This window comes from Terrapene carolina, unplaced genomic scaffold (genome assembly GCF_002925995.2).
Source record: "Terrapene carolina triunguis isolate 2854851 unplaced genomic scaffold, T_m_triunguis-2.0 Scaffold517, whole genome shotgun sequence".
NCBI lineage: Eukaryota > Metazoa > Chordata > Testudines > Emydidae > Terrapene > Terrapene triunguis.
This window is the reverse complement of record NW_020664868.1, coordinates 1,091,879-1,112,127: the sequence shown is the minus strand read 5'-3', so window position 1 is coordinate 1,112,127 and position 20,249 is coordinate 1,091,879. Positions and strand designations below refer to the sequence as shown.

Sequence of the window (20,249 nt, the reverse complement as noted above, 5' to 3'; positions counted from 1 at the left end):
GGGGGGGGATGGGACTAGTTCATGCATTTGCCCTCTGTGTGGCTATCTCCAAACCCACTAGCACCTGGAGGCTCCAGCCGAGATCAGGGCCCCACAGGGCCTGGCGCTGCACACAGGTGGCACGAGACAGCCCACCTTGAGGAACTCTCAGTGTAAACAGATAAAGGGTGGGGAAGGGAAACTGAGGCACGGAGAGGGAAAGTGACTTGCCCAAGTAGGAGTAGAACCCAGGTCTCCCAGTCCAGTGCTCTCCCGACTAGGCCACGCTGCTTACAACACTGGAGCACTATAGAAATTATTTGGTCAAAGGCACCTAGGGAGGGAGTGAAATTTCCAAAGGTGTCATCACCTTTCCCTCTCTACATTTGCTTGAATACCTGTTGTCTTGTCTCCATCCTGACCCTGCCTCTGATCGCTGGCTTTGCTGCTGCTCTCTGCAGCGGGCAAAGGGGGGGGGGGGAACAACAGCAGAGGCCATTTCTAGAGGTTGTTGGGGGGAAATGCTCCCAAACCCCCAACTTCCTTTGGTTTCCCGGCCCCACACCAATCCCCCTCATGAATATGCGAAGTGTCCAGTGTTCATTGGTTCCAGGCACTGCATGTGTCAAGCGGGGGAGCAGGGGGAAGAATGCCAGAGCCAATCGGCTCCGAGCAAACTGCATATTTATTACGCACCATGAAACCCAATGGTGAGAGGGGTGATTAAAATGAAACCTGCCCATTTAAATGAAAAAATCCTCTTGGGTAATGGGTCCATCCAGGAAAGCTTAAGGGGACAAATCTCCTTAAAAGAACAGGTCCATTTCCATGTGACTGTACGAACCCAGCTGGGCGAGAAATTCCATTTAAACACCACCCTGCTTGATTTATTTTTAGCGCAGTTTTCTATACCAGGCAACCATGCAGGAAGTTAGCAAGATGCCTATGGAGAGAGGAAATTAAGATCTTTCGCCAATTCCTAACGGCGGTTGCCCTTCGTTTTTCAGGTGCACTACAGAACTCGGATTAAAATATACAAAAACTCTTCCAACTTGGCTGCTGAGACGAGAACATGAAGGGGCGGGGGGAGGAAAGCAAACAAGAGAATTCAGTGCTAGTAAGAGTCACTGACTGAGAGCAACTTGCAGGCTGCTGATAATTATTCTAACGAAGGCCAAGCTGCTGTATGAACCTCGGCCTATGAACCTCGCAGTCTAGCTAGACGAGACTATCCCAGGGAGAAGAAAGGAGGGGTGATTTACCCCATTTCACAGATGGGGAGACTGAGGCCCAGAGAGGCTAAATGACTTACCCAAGCTCACACAGGGAGTCCACTGCTGGACAGGACCTGGTCCCAAATCTCCTGAGTCCCAAACACAGGCCAAGTAGAGGGGCAGCCTGGGAGATAGATAGATAACCTTTGCCTTTGTCTGGGACGGTGCTTTTAGTGACTCCACCCCCGCTCTGCAATTATTGGTGGTTCCCCTAGACCCTTGCTGGGCCCTGAGAAGGGCTGGCCATGCCCGTGGGGCTAGTCCCCCCTCCGTCTGGCCGGCGGTCGCTGAAGAACATTCCAAGCAGTGCAACATTTAATAAACTCTCCCCAGGCGTTCCTGTTCCCCGGCAACGTGGGTCTGCAAATGGGGGCCGAGGGCTGTAAAATGAAAGAGAGGAAGAAGGTGCAAGGGGTGGAATTAAAAAGAACCCCCCCACACCCCGCTTGCAGCCCCCATTCGATGGAAGGGGCTAGAGGACACTGACTCCAGGGGGTGCAGAACATTTTGGAAAATCCAAAAGACTTACCCCAGCCTCAGGTCCCGGCGGCTGGCCACGGGAGGCCGCGCTGGAACTCAAGCTGGTTTGTCTGGAGTTAGCAGCTGGTCGCTCACTGAAGGGTTTGGGCCCAATTTCAAGAGCTTGGCAAGCCGCTGGTTCACATCCACTAACCAGTCCCTGGGGACTGGAGCAGAGGGTTTGTATATTTCACCATTTGTATTACTGTAGGACGGAGAGCCTCAGCGAGCACCTGACGCACACCTGGGAGAAGACGGTCCCTGCCCCAGAAGGCTTCCACCGTAAGCCAGGCAAAGACTGGGAAAAGGAAAGGCACCGAGACGGAGCGTGGGCACCAGCAGCAAAGGCGAAGAACAGAACCAGATTTTCCAATCCAGTACTCAGCCTGCTCCAGAATTCATCCTGATGTTACAGCAATAAATCAGGGGTAGGCAACCTGCGGCACGCGAGCTGATTTTCAGTGGCACTCACACTGCCCGGTCCTGGCCACCGGTCCGGGGGGCTCTGCATTTTAATTTAATTTCAAATGAAGCTTCTTAAACATTTTAAAAACCTTATTGACTTTACATACAACAATAGTTTAGTTCTATATTAAAGACTTATAGAAAGAGACCTTCTAAAAACGTTAAAATGTATTACTGGCGCACAAAACCTTAAATTAGAGTGAATGAATGAAGACTCGGCACAGCACTTCTGAAAGGTTGCCGACCCCTGCAATAAATACTCACTCTCTCTCCTACACGCCCCCCCTGCTATCCCATCCCCTCTCCGCCCCCACACCTACCTGCCATCCCATCACACCCCGCCAGCTGCCATCCCACGACAGGAAAAACGGGAGGTGGGGCCTATCTGGTAGCGCTTTTTAAAGACTTGGAGGCACGGGAAGGAAAGAGAGAGCATACGCTGGAGCTGGGGAGGGAGAGGGAGGAAGGGCAGGACTGGCGTGGAAGAGGACGGGAAGGGAGACAGGAAGAAGGATTCAGTCTATTAAGGGAGGGAGGCTGAGATAACAGCTCTGCTTCATCCTGGTGTTACACACACACACACACACACACACACACACACACACACACACACACACACACACACACACACACACACACACACACACACAGTGGTCTAGTGCTTAGAGCTCTGCCCTCAGGCCTGCTTGGCACGTCACTTCCCCGCCCCGTGCCTCAGTTTCCCCATCTGTAAAACGGGGTCATGTCGAGTGCTCGGGGATCCACCTGAGAACAGCTGGGTGTTAGGACAGGCGTGCTCCCTAGCGGCCGTGCTGTACAGATCTGAGGCAATGAGACGTGGCACAAAGAGGCGAGTCACATTCTGAACGCAGGATGGAGAAATGGCTCCACAGGCCCCTCCTGTCTAACAACCCGACACTTGTGTAGCCCCTTACAGCGGAGGATCTCACAGCGTTTAACAAGCGTTAGCAAATTCAACCTTGCAGGCGCCCGGCCTCCTGGGTGACAAGCTCCCCATTCCACTGAGTGAGTTCACGGCAGCGCTTGGAATAAAACCTACATCTCCTGACCCCTGTGCCTAAAACAAAACTTCCCCCTTCCCCCCATTCATTGGGCCTCACTGCCTCAGCCTGGGCGGCTAGAGAATCCTGGCTCGCACGTCTGCCCCTAGCTGCTTCCAGCCTTCGCCAACCGCTGCAGCCCCCAAAACCCCGCAGAGGCGATTCAGAGGGACCCAGCTTAGAAAGATCCAGACTCCCGATAATTCAGCATGGTCCAGCAGCAACCGCTGCCGACTCTCCCAGCCGCCAGGGAAGCACGCAGCTCCCTCCTGGCTGCATCGCAGAAGGCAGCACGCCCGGGTGCCCTCCGGGAAATGCGGAGCCCAAGGCTTGTGTGCATCATGCAGGAAATTAGTCAGCTCTTCCCTCCCTGCAGCCTCTGGAACTGACAGACCCTGACCCTTGTCACAAGCTGGTGTCTAATATTAAAGGGGATTTCTTGTCTGGCAGGAGTATATGGGGCTGCTGCTCTGAGAGACGGTGCTGCCTGTCCCTGTGGTATGGCAGGCTGTCAGGCGGTGAGCCAGGCCTCCTGGGGAGCTACTCCCTGCTCTCCCCCCTCCCCCGACTCACTGGGTGACCCCAGGCAGGTCGCGGCCACATGTGCCTCAGTTTCCCCATAAACTGTAAGACGGGGAGAAGCATAACTAGAGGAAACCAGAAGGGCCCATTTTGATCGTCCAGCCTGACCCCCCGCAGAGTGCCTCCCCTAGCGAGTCCTGCATCCAGCCCAGACGCTCAGGCTTTCAGTGGGAACATCGGACTGGACGGGACCTCCTGGGTCACTGAGTCCCATCCCCTGCTATCACAGGCCCCCCCTTCAGAAACTGACCAGGGTCCATCCCCCTGCTCCATTCCCGGGGCTACTCCAGAACCCACTTGACTCAAAGACGGCAGGTGATGGCGAATCCAGGGCCTCCACCGGTTAAAGACCCTCACAGCTAAACACGAGCCCATTTCTAGTCTCCGCTTGTCTGGCTCCAGCTCCCAGGCGCTGGCTCTCCCTGGCCTTTGCCTGCTAGGCCAAGGAGCTCTCAGAAATGACTTCCCACTCGCAGACCGCTTACCCTTCTCTGGCCCAGGGGACCTGCTGCAAATTGAATGCCCAGGGGCTCCTCCATTAAAGGGTCACAGGAGGGCCCCAAATGCACCCTGAAAAGTGGCCTGCGGCCCCTCTAGCAGGGACCTCCACCTAGCTCCACGCCCCTTACCAGGGAAGACACAGATGGCAGCAAGACACCGGGTGCATGGGAACTTTTACTGGGCGGGAGGGGTGGGGGGGTTAATGTAAACGTCCCTCCAAGTCAGCTGTGGCCCTGGGTCTCACACTTTCGGGGCCTCTTGTGCCACGGGCTGGCCCCTGCCTGGCCGGCCCAGAGCGGGCAAAGGGACTGGAGAAGTCCGAGGTTCGTCCTTTGCTCTCCCCAGCAGGAGGGGAGTGCCTGGTACGTGCTGTGTGTACCGGGCACACGCTGCGCGGAACCGGCACACGTCCAAGGCAGGAAGGCTACAGCACGGCTTCCTGGATGGCTGCTCCACTCTCACAGATGAAGAGCCGTTAGGGCTGGATCCTTCGGCATGTCCTGATCTCTCCCTGCCGCTGCCATCATTGTTCCCCGGCCGTTCAGGGCCCCTCTGACTGCCAGCCCCTCCCGGAGCCCCTGCGGAGAGCAGGCTTCTGCAACCAGGCTGGCCAGAAATCAGCTGCGATGTGGCGAGCGCAGGCCATGCCCAGTTATACCTCTGCTGCTTCCCCATCCGCGTTAGCAGCTCGCACCCGCTGGGAGGCGCGGCTGCGGTTCGCCCGCCGTGCCACCTCCTGGCGAAGCCTCTCCAGAAGGCACTGAGCCGTCTGCTTCAGGCTGTGCTGTGTGGGAGGAGAAGGGAGAGAAGCAGTGAGCTGGTGAGCAGGACGGGCCCAGAGAGGTTACGGCACGGCTACCGACAACCCCCCCTTCATTTCAGGAGCCAGCTCAGATCGCCCACTGGCCAGAACTCGCTTCAGCTGACCCGAGAGGCCTGGTCTCCCGCCGCTCGATTGGCTTAGCACTCGCTTCTGCTAACCCTGCACACGCATCCGTGCAAGGATCTTCTCCTCTGCAGCTCCTGCCTGCCTGTCTCTCTCCATCACATGAGCCCGCTAGGGACAATGGGTTCCTAGGTGCTAGCAGGATGATAATCAATCACCGCTGAACGGATCTGCTCTTTCTTTCTCTGCTAGTTGTTCCGTGTCCTGGCAGGCGGCCTGGGGTGCGTCGCGCACAGAACGCACGTTGCAAAGTCGTCTGGCATTTCTGACTGTACCCCGATGTCAAACTGCGGGACTCAGGCCTGGCACCTTTCCCTTGTGACAGCTGCGTTTACAAGCAGCGTTTGGGGCTGTACTTAAGGCCGACTATGGAGAACCGGATTAGGGCAACTCAGACGTTTGCCTTTTCTCTGCCCTAGAGACAGTCTCCCTCTTCCTTCCTACAGTCGGCAAGGGCAGAAAGTCCTGCCTCTGTTGACGAGCCTGCGGCTCTCCGGGAAGATTCTCCGAGAGGACAAAACCTGCAGTCCAAGGACAACGGGGCTAGGGCGGCCCTCCCGATCCTGGGCTGCTCCTCTTGGATATAAGCGCCCCATTGCTGCATGCAACGTTCTGGCTGTGCTCTGCAGCACCTGTGCTGGGGACATTCGCCACCACTTGGAAATGGGGTTTTTACCCCCCTGTTTGCTGCCCTTCTCTGTTCCCCGGCACGCAGCGGCGGGCCCGGGGCCCACGTTTCTATTTTAAACAACTCGTTAATAGGCAAAGAGCAGAGTGGAGGAGGGACTCGACGGTGCTATGAACTCTGAGCTCCTGGTTACCCTCGGCCCATACAAGCGCTGGTGGATCCCCAGCAAGGTAAGGCCCAGGGAATCTAGACGGGATACAAGGAAATACTCCTTCGTGTGGTGGGCAGGCACAAGCGGTGGTGTTCACAGTGCAACAGATCAGAGGGTCAGTTATTGCGAGGCTTCTATCACCAATAACTTTTGCAGCTAAGACAGGAAGAGTCAAATCTAGTGCATGAGCAGATCACAGCAAGGAATCCCCCGTCCTCCCATATCATTGGCCTGTGACACTATCAGAAGTGGGGAAAGGTTTTTTTTTTAAATCGTCTTCTGTACCGGCACTGGGCACTGCTGAAGGCTGCACCACCCGACTGGATGGACCAGTGACCAGAGCCAGTACAGGAAGAGGCAGCAACACCCGACCAGATGGCCCGACAGTCTGCAGCAGTGAAACACAACCAGCTTCCTACGTCCCTCCTCCCCAGCCACGTTTGGCAGCCCCAGAGTGCTGCAGCATGGGTCTTATCAGCTCTGGGAATTCTGGGAGACTCTCGATTGGCCAGTGAGAGGGGAAGACTCCCTCAGGGTGGAACGTCTCACGATCGCAAGGAGGGGGGGACCCGATCCCCAGAAATAGGGACCACACGGATACATCAGAAATCTAACTTTAAAATATTCCTCTCGCATTTCTTGCAGTATATTTCATCCCCAAAGATTGCAAAGGATTTAAGCCACATATGCAAGGATCACTTCACCTGCCACAGGCATGGAGCCACCTCCAGGCTGGGATGCGGCAGCTGTTTGTACAGGGACTGTTCACCTACCACTGACATGCAGCCACCTCCAGGCTGGGATGCAGCAGCTGTTTGTACAGGGACTGCTCACCTACCACTGACATGTAGCCACCTCCAGGCTGGGATGCGGCAGCTGTTTAACATCCACATAGCAACCCCACGCACCGGTTTAGGACAGGAAGTGAAGCAGAACAGGAGAGTTTTCAGCCAGAGAGAAAGTCATTATTGTTGGCCAGGACACTGGGACAGCTAAAGGCGGAGGGCTACTGAGATCTGCTTGGCCTTCTCAGAAGGGCCAACTCACCTGCAGAACATGCAGCCCCTTCAGACACACCACGGCCAGCTCGCATAGCCCGTCGCAGGTCAGGTCTGCGTACTCCATGGACAGCAGGGGGCTGGGGAAACTCCGCTTCCAGAGCAGATGGAACTCCCCAGCGGGCTGCGACGAGGCTTCGGCCTCGGCTGCACCAGCACCGGTAGCACCCGAGCTCCAATACTTGTAACAGAGCAGCTCCTGCAACAGGGGGAAGAGAGAAACGTGCTGGGAAGCAGGCAGGCGAGTTTGCAGGCGGACAGATGGGCCGTGCTAACGATGGCCAGGCTGTGCTGGCAGGGGAGGGTGTAACCCAGCGGGATGCAGGCGCAGCACGAAATGACCAACATTTGCAAAAGAGCCAGGAAGCTCCTAATCAGCCCCCACCTCTGGACAGCCGTCCCTCCTCCAGCAGGCCTGGCATTTACTGGCCCATTTCAGCAGAAGGCGCGCACAGGAAACAAACACACACACACACTTTAAACCTTGTCAGCCAGTAGAACTCCCTGCCACATGATTTCACTGAAGCCAAGAGCTTAGCGGGATTCAACGAGGGATGTTTGTGGGATTAACAAGAAAATCCAGCGTTAGAACAGTGAGGATTTGGCAGGGCTAGAGATTCTCCTGCTTCAGGGCACGAGCTGAGCTCTAGCCACTAGGGCGCGTGACAGGGTCTCACCTTATCTGGTGCTCAACAGGGCGCTGCCTCAGTTTCCCCAACTCCGCAGCCAAACAAAATCACCACAATCTGGGGCTTTGCACTTTTTATCCTAAGACGGTTCAGCTTAAAACCAGGCACGCCCAACTTCTGTCTGCAGGCTCGCTAGAGCAGGAGACCCCTCCCGAGGGCTCCCATCCTCCACACAGACCAGCTGCCACAGCTCCCTCGCTCCTTTGAATCTCTCCCTCTCGCCCTTTATACCTGGCTAGGGGGTCGGCCGGCCGGAACGGAGCCGGGAGTTAGAGGGGATCACAAATCAAATGTGTGTCAATCCTGTGACGCAGTTGTGAAAAGGGTGACTAGCACTGCGGGGGGTGTAAACAGGCGTGTCGTGGATAAGACACGGGAGGGAACTGTCCCGCTCCGCTCAGCGCTGGGGAACACACTTTACAAAAGATGGGGACAAACTGGAGAGAGCCCAGAGGAGAGCAACAAAAATGAGAAAAGGTTTAAAACACCTGACCTAGGAGGAGAGGTTAAAACAACGGGGCACGTGTAGTCTGGAGAACCGATGAGTGAGGGGGAACCAGAACAGTCTTCAAGGCTGGTACAAAGAGGATGGTGATCAACTGTCCACTGCTGGTAGGACAAGGAGGAACAGGCTTAATCGGCAGCAAGGGAGCTCTAGGTTGGATATTAGGACAAACTTTCTAACTCTAAGGCCGGTTAAGCTCTGGGACCGGTGAGCAGGGAGGTTGTGGCATCCCCGTCTCTGGCGGATTTAAGAACAGGTTGGGCAAACCCCTGTCTGGGTTGGTCTAGGTTCACTTGGCCCTGGCTCAGCGCAGGGGGCTGGATGCGATGCCCTCTCGAGGGCCCTTCCAGCCCAACATTTCGATGATGCTACAGTTCGATTCTGTGATCTCCCAGCAGCGCTGAACTTGAGTCACATGCTCCTGTCACATGATCCGGGGACAGCAGAACCAGGAGGTGGGAGCTCCACCCCAGCGTAAACCCGGCATGGGGGTGGGGGACGATGGATGTGAGAGTGGGACCCAGGGAAGTATCACAGGCCGGGGAGCTGGTAGGAACCCCCGGGACCCCCATTCCCTGCCTGGAGCCAGCTGCCCCTCTCTCTCCCACCTGGCAGAGTCTCAGTATCTCCCCTCACTCCCTCTATTACCCCTCTGCCCCCCATTTGCAGGGAGCTTCTGCCCCTTGACTCAGCCTAGTAAAAGGCCAGGTCACCCTGTGGCAGAGCAGTTCCCCTGTCACTTCAGAGTTTGTTGCACCTTCCTCTGAAGCAGCTGGGACTGGCCAATCCCTCGGTGCCCCATCACAGATTCACACAGCAGATCCCACCTGACACATGCTCTCACTCACTGCCTGGGGTCGGCCCTAGACCAGCCCGTTTCAGTGGGTTTCACCATGCAGGCAGGGAAGAAGCAGCCCTCCCCCAGCACCCCGCCATGCCCCTCCGCCTACCTGTCCATATGTGCCGAGGAGTATCTCAGGCGCTCCGTCGAAATCGACGTCGGTCACCAGGGCACAGAGCACGCTGTCATGCTGGTCGCTGGCTGGCAGGGTCAGCTGGTCTGCCAGCCCGTGGGTCAGGACATTCCTGGGGGCCACGGTGAGGGAAGTTACCAAACACAGCAGAGATCTCTGGAGTGCCAGCCCAGCCCCCGTGCTGGGCCACGCTGCGTCTCAACCACCACCACCCCCCCGGAAGCCTGGGTCAGGGTCAGGACTGAGGAGGGCTCCTTGGGGAGGACCCTGGCTCCGGGAAAGGCTGCGTGTTGCTGGGCTAGGCAGGCCGTTCTCCTTCTGGTCACAGCCCTGTCTCCAGTGGAACCGGAGGGGAGACAAGGCCATGCGTTCCGCTCGTGGGCACACGGGAGAGGGATCCTGCCGATCCAAGTGCAGATGAGCTGGGCGGGAGGAGACCGCAGCAGCTCTCCGATGGTAGCATCCGCGCCCTCGACCCCACGCTCAATCTGCCCTCGTGGTCCCATCATCCCCAGTCAGGGCCCGGAAAGGGCCCCATGGGGAGAGCGCCGGGAAAGTGCGTCTTGGCGTGTCCCAGCCCCAGCACTGACCTGTACACCACGGACAGCTCGATAGTGCTAGTGACGAGAACGCTGTAGCCCTGGTTGCCAGCATTACCTGGGGGAGCAGACACAGCGGGTCGTGACGGGGAAACACACCAGCCAGCGGGCTAACGCTTGGCTCCCAGCCATTGCAGGGCTCCGGGCAACCTGGCAGCTTCCCTCTCCCCATCTGCCAGGCAAGCTCGTCTGGGCCCTCCTCGACCCCCACTCCACCTGCTGCCTCGCTTCAGCCTGACTCCATTGCAGGGGTCAAGCGAAGCGGAAGCAGGACTCCTGTGGCCTGTACCTCCCCGAAATGTGCCCCCCAAGACTTAGGGCACAGAACAAGTGCCTGTTCGCTAACCCACCTGAACCCCAGGCAGCCCCAAAGGACACGCGAGTGGGTGGAAACCGGAGCGAGGGAGGGGGCTGGGGCTGTTTGCGAGGGAAGGCAAAGAACAAGTTCATTTGTACTCTGCGCTGCAAGGGTTAACGTGCATCAGACCCCACAGAGCACCCCGCGAGATACAAATGAACCCCCTCCAATGTCTGCTTGGTCAAATCTAAGCCACGCCGCCCACCCCCAGCTCCCTTCGTGCTTACCATTCTGGGCAGGGTCGCTCTCGGAGGGCGGCAGCCTGAACACCAGGACCTTGGAGATGGGGCCGTCCTGCTGAATGCTCCAGCTCTGCAGCACCTCTGCAACGGAGAGCAGAGACACAGGAGGCTGAGGGCAAGGCGGACGACCCGGCCTGGAAGGAGCGTAGGCCCTGCCCACGCTACAGCTGAGTGGGACTTTCTGGACAAAATGTTCTCCCGCCAAGTCCCCAAAACCGTGAGCGGGAAATGAGCCGTTTTGATGAATTTCCCGACGGAAACAAAAAAAGTGTTAATGTTTCAGAAAAGTTGGGGGGGAGGGGGAGGGCGGGTTGAAATTTAACCTAGTTTACACTAAACAAAGGGTAAAAAAAAGGTTGCAATCGAAACGTTTGGAAATTAACTAAACGCTTCCATTGACCTGAACCCGGACTTATTTTGGTCTCTCGGGCTGTGAAGTTTGGGGGAATTTCGCCCTTTTTGTCCCAATTTGGAGGGAAACGGCTTCGAAATCTTCAACGTTCCTGCGGGATGGGAAAAGCGTTTTGTGCCCGGCGCTAGTCCACACTGGTGCAGACGGCTTGTGTAGACACGATTCGCAGCAGGCCTACGCTAGCCGTTTAGACCAGTGCTGGCGCACTAGCGGTTGAAACTCCCACCCAGCGTAGACACGGCCTTACTCGACGCACGCCCTGCTGCAGGGAGGACAGAGTTAAACGTGGGTCAGTGCCTCACGGGACCCGTGGGTGGAGAGGCCAGATCTACCCTGAGATCTAGAGATGGAAAAGCCCCATAAGTGGCCATCTGGTCCATCTCCTCTCCAGAGACTAGGGCAGGGTCATCCCCAGCAGAGATGAAAACGCCCATCAGATCCCATCTGGCCAAGCCCCTGTCCCGAGGGGTGTAGTAGGAAGCTCCCGCAGTCCGCTCCCCTGGGCTGTGCAGAGCCTCGGCTCAGATGAGTTCCCCTCCTTCTTGAGCGTCCGTCTTAGAGAGGGGAGCCCTCTGGGCTCGCAAGAGGGGATTCAGCGGCCGAGGGAGGAGCAGTTTATGGGAGATCTAAACCGCTGTTCCTCAGCCCGCTCCCAGCCGGTGTAAACCGGCAGCTCCCCATTGGTGCCAATGGGGCCAGATGTCAAGGGAAGGCGCTCCGCTGGCGCTAGACTGATCCATTCCAGCTGGGGATCAGGCCCCTGTCTGCAACAATGGCCAGGGCACCTCCTGCCCAAGGACTGGACTGAGACTCGGCAGATCCCTGCCCCGTTCCCGGTGTGACGCTGCCCCCCATATTCTTCAGAGGTCTAGGATGATGATGATGACATCATTGTGATGCATTTTGTACAAAACAGGTCACGTAAGGGGTCACTGGAAAAGGGATGATTTGCTGAATCGGATTATCCTATTTGCATGCGTGTATCATTTCTGTATCAGAAGTTATAAATACTGACTGTGTATCTGTACGTCATTGTAGTTACACCTGGGTAACGCCCACTAGCTGTCAGTCTAGATGGCCGGTTGGGAAGGGCCTATTAAGGGCAATGAGCCACTGGGAAAAACCACAGTCCTCAGGAGAAGCTCATTCCCCACCTGGCGAGCCTTTCTGAGAACACGCCAGACAGCCTGTGCGTGATGGCTGCTGTGACGCTACAAGAGCATGTGACCAGGCCACATGATGCTGGACTCCATCTTGGGATGTCAGTGTTTTCCCACAAACCAGGCTGGGAACCAAGCTTTGAAACAAAGGGTCCCCAGTATATGCTAACGCTATAGAAGGCGGGGAGTGATGTCCTCTGTGGTTCTTCACTCCCCACACAAGAGGACTCCTGGAAACACCCGAGGAACAAAGACTGAACGGGGTGAAGTGCTGGACCCAGGCTAAAGGGATTGCTAGCCGGTGTATGAAACGCCTGGGGATTCCAAGTTGCAAAGCAAGTGTAGCTTGTACCTTAAGAATCTGCAGCCTGCTTGTACCGTCTCTCAGGGTGAGAAACTTCTAACTCATGTTCAATCTAACTAGTGTGTTAGACAGTTTGAGTTTCTGTTTAGTTACTAGGTAATCTGCTTTAATCTGTTTGCTATCACTTACAATCTCTCTTTTGTAGTTAATACATTTGTTTTGGCTTTATCTAAACCAGTGAGTTTGAGGGACATGCATGGGAAAACGTAGCTCAAGGGACAGAGGCGGTTGCATAACCCTCTCCACATTGAGGGGGAGGTGAACTGGACGATACATTCAGACTGGTTGGGGTTTGGACCAGGTCAGGACGGTGCAGCCCTGGGGTCCTAGGTTGGGAAGCGGGTGGTTAATTTGGCTGTAGCCTTTCTGCTGTTGGTTCGTGCAGTGGCTAGCCAGAAAGCCTGCATGTAACTGCAGCTGGGGGTGTGAACGCTGGCGGAAGTGTAGGATCAGGAGCGGGTCTGCAGCTTGTCACAGCCGCTCAGCGAGAGAGGGAGCCCAGGCTGGTGGGTCAGAGGGCTCAGCGGTACCCCAGTTCCAGGTGGCACCGCGGGGGGAACCCGTCACACCTGGCTCACCCACCAATACCCTGTGTGCCCGTGGAAGGGCAGCCCCAGCTCACCTCTGCTGGCCTGCTCCACCTGCGCCACCCGGATGTAGCCGCTCTGGCACCCGAAGGCCGTGAGACGCCGGCCTGAGCCGGGGATGTTGCAGACGTCCAGCCACAGCACGCTGGGGGGGAAACACAACACGTGGGGTTGTGCGCCGCCGGGGGGAGGGGGGAGAGGAAAGGAAAAGGCGGTAGGAGAGACTCCGGCGGGGAAGGAGGGGGACCAGGAGCTGCAGAGCTGAGAGTAGCAGCAGGAAGCCCTTGCACATGAGAACCAGACAGAGCAGAGATCGCAACCTGCAGGCTGGAGTCACGACCACATTGCCCACTTGCTAAGGAGGGGAAGAGGTCCGGGTAGGTGGGGTGGGCGACCTAGCGTGGGAAAGGCGGGGAACCACTGGGGTTAGCTGGGTATAAACCATGGGTTAGAGCCGCAGCCGGTGTCAAATGGATGCCTTGACTCCAATGGAGTGACGCCAATCTGGGGATCGGGCCCCGGTTTGCGCTAACGAGTCGTGTCCCCCCCCAGCCCCGCACACGCTAACACAGACACCTCCTCCCCAGCACTGCCGCTCAGCCACCCGGGGGACGCGTCCCTAACAAACCATTTCTCCTACTTGCTGGGCAGCTCCTGCAGCTCCGGGAAGAGGTTCTGCACGGGCTGCTCCTCGAACTGGTGCAAGCCTTTGTTCTGCAAGGGGGAAGCGGTCGCGTCATTGCCCCGGAGATGGCTGGAAACCCTCCAGGCCAGACACCGTGCTCAAATACACTGGGGGCCAATCCCAGTTACTCGCATTCAACTTGCCCCAGTGTGCCTTTGAGGCAGCGTGGCCGGATCACCACACAGACTCCGGAGACCCGGGATCTGTTCCCGGCTCTGCCATTGGCCTGCTGGGCGACCTTGGGCAACGTCACTTCTCTTTCTCTGTGCCTCAGTTTCCCCATCCCCAAAGGGATGATGAGACCAACCTCCTCTGTAAAGTGCTTTAGGATCTACTGACGAAGAGTGCTAGGTAACACTTTGCTATTACCACATTCCTCCTCCCACGCCGATACCAGCAGCACTGCATCTCTGAGAAGGAAGTGAACCTGCACCTGGTGACACACAACAAGCTCCCAGCCTTGCGATGCCCAGGGGAGGGGCAGAGAGCCACACAGTGCAATGCAAGTGCTACAGGGTGGGGCTCTTAGTATTAGAGAAGCAATGAAGAGCTGTGGTGGATTCTCAGCACTTGGAGACTCTCTCGAGACAGGACATCTCTTCCTAAGAGCTCTGCTCTAGCTCAACCACAGAAAGAACAGGGGGAAATTCTTCAGCCTGTGTGATGCAGTTCATCACAGTATCTCCCATTTCCGGTCCTAAAGCGCTATACGGATGACTGGGGAAGAAGCTGCCACACCTCACGCCTTCAGGGGCCACTTTTGGCACTGGGTGAGCGATTCCTGCCCCACCTGTAGCAGGGTGGACACCTGCTCCTGCCTGGAAGGGCCTGAGATAGCCCAGGGAGCAGGCAGCGTGAAGGCTGAGCTGATTGGGGGGAAGTGGCTGCAGCTGGGGCCACGCCCCAAACAGCCTCAGCAGGCCCTATAAAGGCAGGGAGCCAGGCGCTCAGGCCAGAGTCTCTCTCTGCCTTCAGAGAGAGAAGGGCCTGGCTGCAGGGATCTAGAGACAGGGTACCTGAGTGGAGCAGGGCCGGGGAAAGGCTGGGGAGCTCCAGCCTGGAAAGCCCCAGGCTGCGGCCTAGGAGAAGGCTAAGGGGTACTGGGGATTGCAGAGGGCAGCCCAGGGCTAGGCCAGGGCAGCAGGTCCAAACCCAACCTTGCCGATGATGAGTGGCCTATACTGCAGTCTGCCCCAGGGAGCGGGGGCTAGTTGGTGACTGGCAGGGCCTAGTACTGAGGCAAGGTGGGGGTAGTGGATGGGGGTTCCCCAGGGAGGGGAGACCCAGATCTGTGGGGTACTGCCAGGGGGCAGCATCCCAGTAATAGGGGCACCGGGTCCTGGGAGGGACACGGGGGGCCAGGACAGGCGGATCACTGGCCTGTAGAGGGCGCTCCAGATGCTGGATGAGCTGATTCCCCAAAGCAACCTGTAGGGGGCGCTGCAGGGGTGAGTCCACACCCTTACACACCCCACTCCAGAGGCAGCTGCATGTCAGCCCTGCATGAGGGATCCCCATGTTAACAGCTGCCCCACCCCACTCCAGAGGTGGCTGCATTTTAGTGAAGGTAAGTAATCCTGGTGCTGGAGAGGAAAGGTGCCACGCCACACAGGACTCAACTGTTCTCCGAGTGAGCTCCGGAGCACATGGGTCCGTACCAGGGCAGAACCCAGCTGTGCGTGGCTCCTCGTGTGCACTGATCTCACCTCTTTGTACAGGTGGATGCAGGGGTCGTTCCCGCTCAGCAGAAAGACGGTCTCTGGCTGGTCTCCAACGTGGACTCTAGAAGAGCAGAAAAGGAAAATGATTTCACGCATCTGAGGACCCAGCTGCGGGAAAGGTGCCGCTGGAGGAAAGACTTTGCTGCCGACGGATCCCAAAGCGCTTCGCACGGGCCTGGTTCGGAATGGTGCTGGGCACCCTGATTCTCAGGGACTTCAGCAGGACTTGAGCGTGCTCAGCACTTCGGGATCCAGCACACACAGTCCACCCGCCTGGATACCGCCCAGGGCTGACACGCCTAACTCTTGAGAAAAGTGCTACCAGATCTTTAAGGAGCATGAACAATCCTAGGCCTGGTCAACACCTAAAAACGGAGGTTGATGTAAGTTGCCAGCATCATCCTATTTGCACATGTGTCTACACTTCCATTTGTCTCCAGCCGACGTAAACGCCCCTTTATGGCGACGCAGTCAAACCACCTCCCCGGGCAGTCTGGCACGATGGCCAACCTACCAAGATCGACACAGGGCAAGCGTAGACACTGTGTGACCTGCGTTGATCCTAACAGTCCTCCAGCCGCTGTCCCACAATGCCCCATTCCCTGCATCAGTGACCACTCTGGTCACAATTGTAAACTTCACTGCCCAAGGGTCATGGAGACTGGAAGCCACCCCTGCATGTTTCTGAAATGCCTTTCCCAGATCACCCGCCTTGTTGTGCACAACTGCCCAGCCGACCATGCCCGTTCCATGTACTAGACACACCCAGGCCTCCGAAAGACAGAATGGCAAATCCCAAGGTCTTCAATGTCTCTTTTCTGGCTGATGTTTAAAGCAGGGAGGGGCTGGGGGGACGGACGGTTATTGCTAGTGTGAGCTCGCAGGCTCGTGTATGGGAAGAGAAGAGAATGGCGGAGCAATAGACGTACTCTGCATGGTACAGCTGAAATGGGGTGAACTGCAGCTCCAGGTTCAAGCAGCTTTCTGGAGGGGAAGAACAGAGATGAGTAAGAAGGGAAATCGGACACAGAATTACCCGCCGGTTCTCTAACAAAACACCACCACAAATTGCACCACATGCTCTCTGAGAGTCAGAGGCTGCGGCCCAGAGGAGCTGCTTTGGCGTTTAGCATTCCTGCAATCGACGCTTTAACCCCCACCTCAAAGGGAAGCAGTAGATGCCCACGTGGCCAGGGATCTAAGAGATTGGCGTTCAAGTCCCAGCGCGGCCACAGGCTCGCTGTGTGACCCTGGCACATCACCGCACCTCTCCGGGCCTCACGCCCTCACTGGAGACGAGTGCCGGGTCAGCTAGAGTTAAGGTTACAGCCAGCTTTCTGTTCCACGCTCGACTCGTCTAAGTCCTCTAAAATCTGCAGGGGAACTTAGATTGCACAGGAATGTGGTGTGCCTCATGGGGGCGCTGGATAGGCTAGTGATCCATATAGGGGACCATGCGACAAAGGGATTTCTGAGATACAGACGCCTCCCCACCCCGCAAAACAACTTTTCTTAAGGTTCACAGATTTTTTTTCCAATCTTTTTGCACAGTGACAGGGTTCAAAGCAGGGCTATAAAAGGATAAAATGAGGGTGACAATCCTTCCTTCAGCTTACTGTTTAGTTACCCTGGCTGTTTAGCCTGTATGCTCTTTGGGGCAGGGGCTGTCTCTTACTAGGCGCACGTACAGTGCCTGGCACAACGGGGCTCTGATCTTGGCCGGGTCTGGGCAGCACCCGGGACAATGGGGCTCCGATCTTGGCCGGGTCTGGGCAGCGCCTGGCACAACATGGGCCCTGATCTCAGTTGGGGTCTCTAGGCAGTACCGTAATAACCATAATTTAAATTAGGCTGGGGAACAGACAGTCATTCTGTCAATCTTGCACTCCCCCACCCCAAGCTATGGGCGAAACGGGACCTAGCAGGAATTAAAGAGGGGAGACGGACCTACCTAGGATTCGAGGAAGGCTGAAGGGCCTAAAATTTAACAAGAGCCTCCTGATACTATTTCCTTTTTAATGTGTCCCCATAGTAAGAAGACAGGGGGACCAGAATAAATCCACAAGTGTCTTCAAGATGAGGATTGGAACAGTGTTAAAATCCCAGCCACCCAGCTCAGTTCTGCAGGCGGTACGTTTAATCTGATTGAAGGACGGGTGCACCAGCAGAAGTTACATTAGGCAGCCAGTTCTAGCAAGAATTCTCTGTAGTAACTTAAAGATCTTCATCTCTGGAACAAAACCTTCCATTTCCTCAGCACCTTTCAGCCTACAGGATCCCCAAGGGTGACTCACATACCACTAAAATGCAGCCACCTCTTGGGTGGGCTACAGCAGCTGTTCAACAGCACACAGAACTGCCATAGCATTGCAACTGTTATTTGCTGTTTATTATTTGGATTACAGCCGCGCCCAGAAGCCCATCGTGCCAGAGGCCGTACAGACACACAGGAAGGGACAGTCCCTGCTCAGCAGGGCAGAAAGTCCCGCAACTGGAACAAATGTGGGAACTTTAGGAAGACAACACCATTACTCACATTGGCCAGGATACCAGGGATGACAACCAGAGCTTTAGGGAAAGCGCCTGGGGACTTTTTGCAACCGGTAACCGGCCAGATTTCAGTTAGGTCTTCTCTGAAAGAGGGTGCCTCACAGGGGCGAGTGCCCACTCTTCAGAGCACTCCCAGTGGGGTCACCAACACCACTCCCTGCAGCACCTGTGTTTCCCCTAGAGGTCCCACAGCTAAGTACTGAGCCAGGCTGATGCGGCTTAGCTTGTAAGATGTGACGAGATTGCAGCCCTTGGGTTCACTGCAGGAGGCCAATTATGTTTACTCTTTGCTGCCCTGCTCCCACCAGACAACAGCACAGGGGTCAGAGGTCAGACGTTAGCTTGGTTACTTACGTGCGATGGAGTCCAGGTTATATTCCGATCCAGGCTCATAGTCACAATAAATGTTCAGAAATGGACTCGCTTTATCTCCAGAGTCCTAGAGAGAGACAGGGAAAAAGAGGAATCCGTCTGAGGAGCATCAGAGACGTTAGCTTATGGAGTAACAGAACCTGTGGGGTTCATTTCAAAGCACAACTTTTAAAAAGGAAACATTACCATACCATTTTCGTAAGGGAACAGACAGTTCTGGGGACCAACAATGGAGTCTAAATCCTACACCTCTACTATTATCTAAGAGCCCGTGTCATGGACCAGCACCCCACGGCATGAGGCAGAAACACAGAACAAAACCACACTCCCTGCCCCATGAAGCTTACGGTCTAATTATCTCACGAGAGACGACAGACGGACCCAGACCGAGGAGTACAAGGGAAAAATACTGGCCTGTACAATAGGCAGTTAATCAGGGACTCAAAGTTGTCACGGTCATGGGAATAACAGCTGGTTCAGTGGCCTACATAACATCTAGCACTTTCCATCAGTAGAGCTCAAAGCACTTTACAAAGGAGGTTGGTATAATTATCTCCATTTTACAGATGGGAAAACTGAGGCACAGAGCAGGTCTCAGCCCTCCTTCATGCTAGCTGTCTCAGCAAAGAAGCCAAAAATTTGGGCTGAGATTTTTCATAGGAGCCTAAGGGGCTTAGGCACCCAAATCCCATTGAAACTCGGTGGCAATTGGGCGTCTAAGTCATTTAGCCACTCTGGGTCTCCACTGCCTATCTGTACACTGAGGATAATAGCATGGATCTACCTCACAGGAGAGTTGTAAGAATTAAAGATAGTGAGGTGCTACAGTAATGAGGATCATATTAGGTCACTAGTTTAGACAGATGTGCGTGGAGTTAGACAGATTAGGGCTGTGTATGCAGTGCAGAAGTTTGCACTGCTGATGACTGGGACGTAGCAGTTTTGTTGCTAGCTACATCCTCAGGGATTTCACTCCAGCACCTCCCACAGAGCTACATGCATTTTAAAATGCAACAAACTCCATCTGTTGAAGAAAGTGGAGGGCAGGAAAGGAAAAGCAGGTACCTTAATGAAAGTTATTCCCACCACGAGACCCCTCTTCGGCGGCGACTTGCTGAAAGTGTCAATCGAGACAATCTCAGCATCAACTGCCAAGAAACAATAAATCATTTACACAACTGGTTACTATTATTTGTGCCAGGGAACAGGTCCCCATGGTGCTAGTGTTGTACAAGCACAGACTAAAATAACAGTCCCTGCCTTGCAGAGTTTACGATCTTAGATTAACAGTTTAGATTTTTGCCAAAGGTCACAAAGTTTAATGCAATAATAATAAACTTTGCACCATACTTGACTCCTGTTTGCAGGCCTTATACAAACAAAGAGTGTTTTTCCATAACCTCTCACATGCCTTTAAAAACAATGGCTACATTGCACCAGAGGGAGGATCTCAAAGCACTTTAAAAAGATCAGTCCCATTATCCTCATTCCAGAGAGAGCGTGAAACTGAGACACAGGCCAAAGGCCACACAAAGAATCAGCCGGACGGCTGGGAACAGAACCCAGGAGTCCCCAGTCTTCTCCCCAAACCCAGGAGTCCTTATTCCCAGCCCCCTGCCCTAACCATGACTCCCAGTTCCTCCCCCCGCCCCCAATCTGACCTCTCTCACCAAGGAAATGAAGTGAAAATGTCCTTGTCCCCCACCCTGGTTGGACTTCCCCCAACCTGAGTGTGCTCCCTAACCCCTCTCCCCAGGAACGGAGGTGAACTGAAACGCCCCCAACCCCAGAATGACCCCCTGACCCC

At 55.7% G+C, this 20,249-nt stretch overlaps 1 protein-coding gene across 1 annotated transcript; it reads right to left on the bottom strand.

Moving 5' to 3' along the window:
• Positions 1 to 4,571: 4,571 nt before the first annotated feature.
• On the bottom strand, positions 4,572 to 19,725 carry KPTN (kaptin, actin binding protein). The gene is made up of 11 exons (XM_026658821.2): positions 19,508 to 19,725; positions 18,425 to 18,509; positions 16,450 to 16,504; positions 15,506 to 15,581; positions 13,755 to 13,828; positions 13,150 to 13,259; positions 10,577 to 10,672; positions 9,983 to 10,049; positions 9,369 to 9,504; positions 7,214 to 7,423; positions 4,572 to 5,165 (listed from the first exon to the last, which is right to left on the bottom strand). The coding sequence occupies exons 1-11, from the start codon at positions 19,610 to 19,612 to the stop codon at positions 5,034 to 5,036; spliced, it is 1,146 nt and encodes a 381-aa protein (XP_026514606.1). The 5' UTR covers positions 19,613 to 19,725; the 3' UTR covers positions 4,572 to 5,033.
• Between the last annotated feature and the right edge of the window lie 524 nt (positions 19,726 to 20,249).

What these genes read in the sequence shown, in the direction of transcription:
- KPTN (XM_026658821.2), bottom strand. Translation starts at nt 19,612, where the DNA reads ATGATTTATTGTTTCTTGGCAGTTGATGCTGAGATTGTCTCGATTGAC. An exon ending in CTGCAGGAGCTGCCCAGCAA is followed by an intron (nt 13,260 to 13,754) that starts GTAGGAGAAATG and finishes TTTCCCCCCCAG; the next exon opens with CGTGCTGTGGCTGGACGTCT. An exon ending in GAGCGACCCTGCCCAGAATG is followed by an intron (nt 10,050 to 10,576) that starts GTAAGCACGAAG and finishes CTGCTCCCCCAG; the next exon opens with GTAATGCTGGCAACCAGGGC.